We start from the raw sequence: 8,674 nt of genomic DNA, 5'->3' as shown, positions 1-8,674 counted from the left end.
TAATTAAATGTTTTTAATAAACAATGTTTTTAATAAACATAATTAAAAACAATTAAAAACATAATTTTTTTTTTAATCACTTTCCTTTCCAAAAATCGGAAGCCAGAAATTTTTCTCCTTTACTTTCCAGAAATCGGAACCCAGGAAAGGAAATTGAATATTCTCCTTTCCTTTCCCAGAAATCGGAACCCAGAAGAAATTTCTCCTTTCCTTTCCAATTCTCTGCAACAGCCTTCGGCGAAAGAAATTCGAAATTCCTTTCCAAATTGCTCCTTTGCACAGCTGCGATCGACTCCTGCCTCTGCTTCGCGATTCTGCCTCCCGCGATTCCTTCGCGATTCTCCCCGGTCAGCCTGCCTCCCGCGATTCCTTCAGGATTCCTTCTCCCGAGCCATGTCCTCCTTCAAATCTGCGTCGTGGGCCGAATACCTCGATTTTGAACCGAAGCCACGCAGATCTCTTCCAAAATCCCCAAATTGTTCTTCTTACTTCATGCGCCGCCGCAGTTTTCTTCTCTGCCCTCGAACCAGGCTTTGATACCACTTGTTGAGAAAATAAGGGCGAAGAAAAACAGTAATCGACACAAATCCAGAAGAACACAGAGATTTAACGAGGTTCGGCAAAGATGCCTACGTCCTCGGGAGCAGAGCGGCGAGTTCCTTTCAATATTCAGAAAAGAGTTTACAGAAATCAGGGATACCTCTTGGGGTTACTAACAGGCCTATTTATAACCCCAGGAGTAAACCTAGGCACAATATGTAATTACAACATTACCCCTGTACCATACCGCGGGGCTTTGCCCCCGCACCCCAACCCACGTAACTTCCCAATTTGGACAGATTCTTCCGCTCCGCTCTGCTCCGCTTCGATCCAGCGTCTGTCCCGATATGATATATGAGTCATACCATAACAAGAAGCCAAATGAAAAGTATTTTTTTTTGGGAAAAAACAATGATTTGAAAATGTAGTGGAGATGAATAATCTTTTGAAGTTCTGTCTCTCCATGTCTGCTTTTCAGTGAACGCACTTTCTGACATAATAATAATAAAATCTCAGAGATTCAAAGGAAAGTATGTTGAATTCTTATTATATGCAGAGAGATGAGCTTTTTTTGATGGCAGAGCAGACAGCCTCAACATAAATCCTATAAACATTTGGTCTTATCTCCTCTACTTTGTTTGAGTTGAATAATTTACTGTAGAATTCTCAACAATTTGCTGTTTAGGTTTCAAGGAGAACAGAAGAAATGTGAATTCTTTGTTTCTAAATATTCGAAATTCACAAACATACCACACAATTCCTACCCATTTACATATCTAACACTCAAACTTTGATATTTATACTTGTCATAAATCTACACGGAAAGTTGTATTTTACTCTTAAAAATAATAAATATGTTATTTTTGATGTGTTGTTAAAGATTGCAGCCATATATGTATGTAAACATGAACATTTAGGTGTTAGACAGGTGAATACATAAAACATTTGCGGTATGTATGTAAATGCCCCTAGCTTACCACTGCGCACAATGGAAAGGCAAATGAATTCCTCGTTATCAAAGCGCCATTGGGCTCAAACGTGGGGCATGGATTCCTCATTATCAAAGCCACATTGGACTCAAATGCAATTACAAAAAATTAAGGGATAATTACATACCACCAGAAACATTGATATTTTCAAATTAATCAATCAGGAAATTTTTTTGGACTACCGAGCCGATGCATCTACGCGTGCCGATCAAACAATTGAGAAATATGGGTTGGGGTTGGGGTTTACATGAATTTTGATAATTGAGTGAGAATTTGAAAAATAAATGAAAGAAGGTGCTAATTTTGTAAATAACAAGTTTCGGGTGGTCTGTATGTAACTGCCCCAAAAATTAATTCATCCGAGAGAATCAGTAGCAGAGAAAAAATTTCCTATAACAATCAGTCTCAACGGTATTTAAAACTTAAACAGAAAAATTAAGCTTATAGCCTTTTTCAAGGAAGCAATTGGTAAGCCTATTCTTTGTATAACAAGTTTCCTCCTTTCTTTTCTGAATTGCAGATATAGATGGGAGAAAGAGAAGAAGAAGCAGCAGCTTAGATTCATATACTTTCTCCTTCCATTTTATCTAATGGACTCCAATTCATTTCATTTCTTCAAACCGCCATCAATGGCTGCTTCACTTTCTCTTCTGCTTCTGATTCTTATTCTGCTAAGCACTTGCAGCTGGTTTTTCTTCTCCTCAACATCCCTCACTTTGTTGTCTTTTGCACTTACCGCCTCTTTCCCCTTCATCTTCTCAAAACTAAAACAGAAAATGAAGCCAGACCAAGAATCTTCACAACAGAAGAAGGAGAATGATGTAAGGATCACAACTTTTGAAACTGTTTTATCAGACGAAATGATTGTTAGTGATCAAAAGCTGATGCCGGACTCTGATCGTTCGGTTATTGAAGATTCGAACTTGCTCAGATCATCACAAAGCTGCGAAAATTCAATCTCTGATGATGAGAGTCTGATAGAGATTGCTTTACCTGAAGGCCGCTACATTGGTTCTGAAAAGGCAAGTGCAGATTTTGAACATGAACTGCTCGATTACTTGCCCAAGTCCTTGTTTCTGCAACATGGATTGATGGAGCTTCTTTTGGAGATCAATGAGGAAGACAATATGATTGAGATCGACGTCGCCATGGGCAACATCAAATGCTCAAGCTTTGAGATCGAGGCTTGAGCTTGTCGTGCAGAGTTCTGCTGTAGTTTTTAAGCGGTAAAGATCTGTTCTTTTGTTGCAGGCTTCTTTCTTTCCAGGATTTTTTAGCTAAAAATTGCCTCTTTTTTTTATATATTTTGATGCCATGGTTCGTTTTGTAACTTTGTAGTCTTAAATTTCCATTTTTGCAAACATATGTTGATAAATCTGAAAGTGATGCTTTATTCATGAATTGTAGGAGGTGTAAGAAATTTAGGCTTGAATGTTTTGATTTTAAAATGAATAAGACATAAGTTTAATTGATTAATCATTTAATACATGTATACCACACAATTCCTATGTATTTACATCTCTAAAGCCCAATGTTTGCTGCTTATATTTATTACATTTTCGTGTCATAAATCTATGCATCAAAATATTTATTTCACTCACTTGTAAAAATTTAATAATAGTTGATAATTTTTTGTAATTGTAAAGATTTTTAAGCTACGCATGTAAATATGAAATTTTAGATGTTAGGCATACAAATGCATGATCATCTTTGATCAATTATGATCATAATTATGGATGAGATGGTAACCCGGTGATTGGGCAATGATTTCACACTCGAAGTCCACTGAAATTTTAGATGTTAGGCATACAAATGCATGATCGTTTTTGATCAATTCTGAATATAATTATAGATGAGATGGTAACCCGGTGATTGGGCGATGATTTCACACTCGAAGTCCATCGATCCAACCACAACATCAACAACAAGGTTTTATCCTACTAATTGGGGTCGGCTGCATGAATCTTTTATCTTCATTGTGATTTAGATAAATAGCACATGATTTTTTAGTATTTAAGTATCATACTCTTAAGACTTTTATTTTTATCCACATAGCTCTCAAATCTTTAATATTAACCAAAAATAGCACTGTTTTCACTTTTTAAAAGTTAAATACATTACTATTTTCACTTTTAAAAATAATATATACATTTTAATGCATAAGTTTAAATTATGAAAGTGCTTATGAAAGTGATATTCATGTTAATATGAAAGTTTCGGTGTGAGATATATTAATACATAAGATTAATTGTAATAAATTAAGATTACTATTTATACAACATAGCCCTCTTTTAAGGTTCACCTCCACCTTTCTTAATATAAGGCAAATTTAAAACATCCACACATTCATTTCTACTTAATTACATATACGCACATGAATTTTGATTTTTACATATTTTGTCATCTTATCTATGTATGAAAGTTGTATTTAATTTGTTAAAAAATGATAATTTTTATATGATATGAAAGATTTGGTTGGTAGTAATGTAAATAATCAAAATTTATGGCTAGAGAAAGAAGGGAAAAAAGGTGGAAATTAACTATCTTGAAAGTTTTGAATCACCAACGAAACATATGAGACTGGGTTGTTGGGCGGGCCAAGCTTGGCACAGGTTAGGTTCATTCGAGTTTTGACATGCTCGAGCAGCAAAATTTCTAATTTTTCATAGCTAAATTTGCCCATTTTAAGCTAGCATATGACGGGCCCATCAGGCCAAATTAGTGATCTTTTTGATGTGATATTAGATTTAAGTGGTATAAATGTAAGAAAAAATAATTATAATAGACATGTAAATACATAATAATTGAGTGCAGTTTAATTATGTAAGATGTATGTAAATATCGCAAATATAAATGATCTACGTTTATAGCCCACAAAATAGCATTTTTGAACAGACAATACTTAGCACCATGAAACAGCTAAGCTTTTAAACACGCGCCTTCCTCTCCATCAGCTCCCGCATCAAATTTCCAACATCATTATACGAAGACCCTCCTTCCTCCACCGCCTTCCTCCCCATTTCTTTAAGCTCTCTCACCCTCCTCCTCCTTCCCTCCGCCTCCTCCCCCTCCCCCATCAACCTCTTCACCGCAGTCTCCAAACTCCCTGCTTCTACCACTGGCCGCTCCTCCGACGCAAAATCATGCACCTTTGACCCCACCTCCACGCCAATCTTAAGCACATCCACCAGCAACCTCTCATTCAAAAACTGCTCCGCGTAGAGCGGCCATGTCCCCATCGGCAACCCCGCTGCTATCCCCTCCAAGCTTGAATTCCATCCGCAGTGCGTCACGAAGCTGCCCACCGCCACATGGTTCAGTATCAACAACTGCGGCACCCAGCCTTCGATTATAAGACCTCTACCTTCAATCCTCTGCTTATAACCTTCAGGAATCCATTCCTCGCCGGCGTTCCGCACCACCCAAACAAACGGAGAGCCCGAAGCCTCAAGCCCAACGGCCATCTCCCTCAGCTGTGCGGTAGTGAAATCACCCGCGCTACCGAAGCACACATACACTACGGATCCCGGCTTTCTTCCATCAAGCCACTTTAAGCATTCTTCACCTCCTTTGCTTCCTCCTCCCCTTATTAACTTATCAGACCCCTCTTGGTTGCAGAGCGAAACAGGGCCGACATGCCATGCTTTCTTCCCCAACACCTTTCTGTAGTGCTCGACGTAGTCCGGCTCCAGCTCATAGAAACTGTTCACCAACATCCCGTAGTCCTTCGAATCAACCATTTTCGCGCGTTTGATGACCTCCATAAATGGGGTCATCGAAGGGTTCTGCTTGCTGGGGTCCCGAACTTGGGAACGGAGCATCTCGATGCGATGTGGTAGGGAAGGGATGACAAAGGTCTCTTCTTTCGGCGGCAGGCTCTCCAGAACTCGGTGCCGCTCGATGCTATCGCCGGCGCACAGCGCGAAGAAATTGGAACCGATAAAAGAGATCCTCGGAATGCCATTCTCGGCAGCAACATCGTTAGTCCACGGCAAGAAAATGTCGGAGATGACGCAGTCGGGGTGGATTTCTTTGAGGACGTGATCGAACGGTTCGCTGAGCAAGGCGGCATCTCTGGCAAACACGAGCAATTGGACGAGAGGGGGAAGAGAAGAAATGTTGCCACTTAGCTCGGCGGCGGAGGGGAAAGAGATGAGGCGGAGGTGTATGGGGGAGCTCGCGGTGGAATTGAAGAGGTCGATGGTTGGGCGAATGAGGGTGGCGCTCCCCGGGATGGTTACGACGGTGACAGCAGCGCCGCGCAGGGCGAATACTTTGGCCATGTCGACCATGGGGAGCATGTGGCCTTGTGCCATGATGGGGAAGAAGAGCATTTTGAGGTTTTGATCATCTTTAGATCCCATTGTGATTTGCTTGCTGTTGCAGGATATGGGGAGTGAAGTCATGCGGCCTATAAGTAAACGGTGTTGTAGCGGCAAATATTCCAACGTAGCGTAATGGATGACGTTTGAACTTTGACAATAATGGAGGAAAGAAAGATTTCTAGAACTCTTTGAAAGTTCTCAATTGGATATTATATTTAAAGAAATCTGTGAAGATTTCTAGAACTCTTTGAAAGTTCTCAATTGGTTAAAGAAATCAGTGTAGGAGAGTGAGGACCCAAACATTGCATTAATTTTTTTTTGCCAATAGAGAGCACATAACTGTCTATATATAAACAAGTACATATCTTGAACCACATATTACAATCCAATGGCTGAGATCAGTTCTGAGTATATATATAAGTATATTGGTTATTACCCCGTTCAATATGATGGTTCTTGTGATTTTGTAAATATATATGCCGATTGATCTTGGGTGTGTGGATATAATGAATTTGAAGTTGACTTGTTTGGATGTGATCTCTGATCAAATGACGATCAATCTCAAATTGTTTGGAGCATGCGTGAAATTTCGATCATTTACAATTGTCATCTTCGATATGTTGTCACGGTGTAGTTTGAATGGTTTAGTTTTTTCAATGCCAGATTTTTTGAGGAGACGACGTAGCCAAAGTATATCTGAGGTGGTCGTAGCTAATGAACAATATTCATCTTCAATCGATGATCCTTCCACAGTATGATGTTTATTTACATTCCAATATATGAGTTTATTGCCCAGAAAAGAACAACAATCGATTGTAGACCTATGATTGCTTGAATCACTAGCTCAACCGACATCGGAATATGTATGTAAATATAGATCTCCTATGTTATTTTCTTGTTGAAACTAAGAGTTTCCTTTAGATACCGAAGCAACCTTTTGAGGAGTTGAAAGTGGTATGTATTTGCATGCCGCATGTGTTGACATGGATGGTTAACCGCGAAAGCGATGTCTTTTCTTTTGATGGTCAGGCAATAAAGTGGCCCACACGAGGCTTCTATATACTGTGGGATTTTTCGACTTGCTATCTTGGAAGCAACACCTGCTATATACTATGTAGAGACGAAACTTTGCATCCCATCATTGCTGATATTTAGAGAAGTTAAGCCAAAAAAGTTTGTTGGCCAAGAAACATATGATATGTTGTTCAAGTGACCTCAACTCCTAGAAAATAGAAGTTTGGATCAATTGTTTTATATGAAATCTAGAATTTAGTTTAGCTTGTAGATTTTAAATTATTGAAGTACAGTCTTCAGTAACTAATATGCCGTTGACATAACGCAATAATGCTATTTTGACCCTCAATTATTGAACTAAGATAAAAGGACATTTTTATAATGTGGTACCGCTCACCTATCACATCTCACCTACCGCTCACCTACCGCTCACATACCGCTCACCTACCTCCCACCTACCACTCTCTTGCTTCTATAAATAGAGAGGGTGTGAGGCTTAGGAGAACAAGGGAAGAGATCTTAAGCTACCAAAAAGGAGGAGAGAATAGCTAGAGAGCTAGAGAGGAGGAGAGCATCTTGAGGTCGTGTATCAAGGTGTCGCTTGAGAGGGAGGCCATAGTAGGAAGATGACGGCTCATCTCTATGTATAAGCTATGTATTCTTCATTTCTTTTGCCTTAGTGAACTATTTGATTGATTCCCTCTCGTGGACGTAGATCCAGTTGGATCGAAGCACGTAAACGATCTGTGTTTACTTGTGTTTTTTGCGTTTCATTTATATGTCAGGAAGTACATATCTAACAATAATTGGCGCCGTCTGTGGGAAGATACATACTTCTTGGCTAGAGGTGTCCGCGTAAAGGTGTTCGCGGCCAGCGACGAAGAAGAGGAGTTCGACATTCACAAACAGAGGAGCAAGCGGATCGCGTCGCAGGCAGCCGAATCGCGACAGATTAGGTAGGTGAGCAGTGGAAGCTTTGATCGACTGGATTCGCACCGCAGGTTGTGCAGTTCGGCGAGACGGAGGAGGAACAGTCCGCGAGTGAGGGTCGAAAATTTGTGACAGGGCTGCCAGCAGAGGATTTTGGAGCAGGAGTTCGATCTTGCGAGCAGCTTGACCAGAGGGAAGAGACGGAGATCGCGCAAAGAAGAGTTCGGGAGTTCGCGAAGCAGGAGGACCTGAGCAGTTTAGCGAGGCGCGACGGCTCTGGAGAGGCAGTTATTCTCGTGCGAGAGGCAGAGGAGGAATTCCTGATTTGTTCCGCTGGACGCAGAGGAGTGCCTGCGGGAAGGAGGCGCGAGCATACAACAGGAAGTTCGAGGCGCGACGGCTCCGGAGAGGCAGTTATTCTCGTGCGAGAGGCAGAGGAGGAATTCCTGATTTGTTCCGCTGGACGCAGAGGACACAGAACAAGAAGTTTTCTCCGGTGAACAGGTGTGATCTCTGACAGAAGTTATTGCTCTGCCAGAAGGGATCAGAGCTCACTGTTCGGTTGGCGAAGGCAATGGAGTTCACGGGGAGAATGTAAGAAATTTGGTGAGAATTTCTTAGACAGCAAGGTGTTAAAACTTAGACAGCAAGGCGTTAAAAAACAGGTCTAGGCTAAAAAGCTTTGGTTGCTATACCATAGTACAACATTTTGGTGATTTCAGCTTAGTTCTTGGAAGGATAGCAGGTAGAATTCATTGGAAGAAATCCTAGCCACGACAATGAGTTCCACCAAATTCGACATTGAGAAATTCAACGGGAAGAACGACTTCGTCCTATGGAGAGTAAAGATGAGAGTTCTAATGAAATCAAGATAAA

At 40.6% G+C, this 8,674-nt stretch overlaps 2 protein-coding genes across 2 annotated transcripts; one reads left to right on the top strand and one right to left on the bottom strand.

Annotated features, from left to right (window-relative positions):
• The first annotated feature begins 1,981 nt into the window (after positions 1–1,981).
• LOC110019591 lies at positions 1,982–2,852 on the top strand. Its single transcript, XM_020717325.1, has one exon. The coding sequence runs from the start codon at positions 2,120–2,122 to the stop codon at positions 2,717–2,719; it is 600 nt and encodes a 199-aa protein (XP_020572984.1). The 5' UTR covers positions 1,982–2,119; the 3' UTR covers positions 2,720–2,852.
• A 1,518-nt stretch (positions 2,853–4,370) lies between these two features.
• On the bottom strand, positions 4,371–5,993 carry LOC110019547 (scopoletin glucosyltransferase-like). The gene has a single exon (XM_020717250.1). It carries the CDS (start codon positions 5,933–5,935, stop codon positions 4,457–4,459), a length of 1,479 nt encoding a protein of 492 aa, XP_020572909.1. The 5' UTR covers positions 5,936–5,993; the 3' UTR covers positions 4,371–4,456.
• Between the last annotated feature and the right edge of the window lie 2,681 nt (positions 5,994–8,674).

The sequence above is a fragment of the Phalaenopsis equestris genome, unplaced genomic scaffold, assembly GCF_001263595.1.
Source record: "Phalaenopsis equestris unplaced genomic scaffold, ASM126359v1 Scaffold000061, whole genome shotgun sequence".
NCBI lineage: Eukaryota > Viridiplantae > Streptophyta > Magnoliopsida > Asparagales > Orchidaceae > Phalaenopsis > Phalaenopsis equestris.
This window is presented reverse-complemented; position numbering and strand designations above follow the sequence as displayed.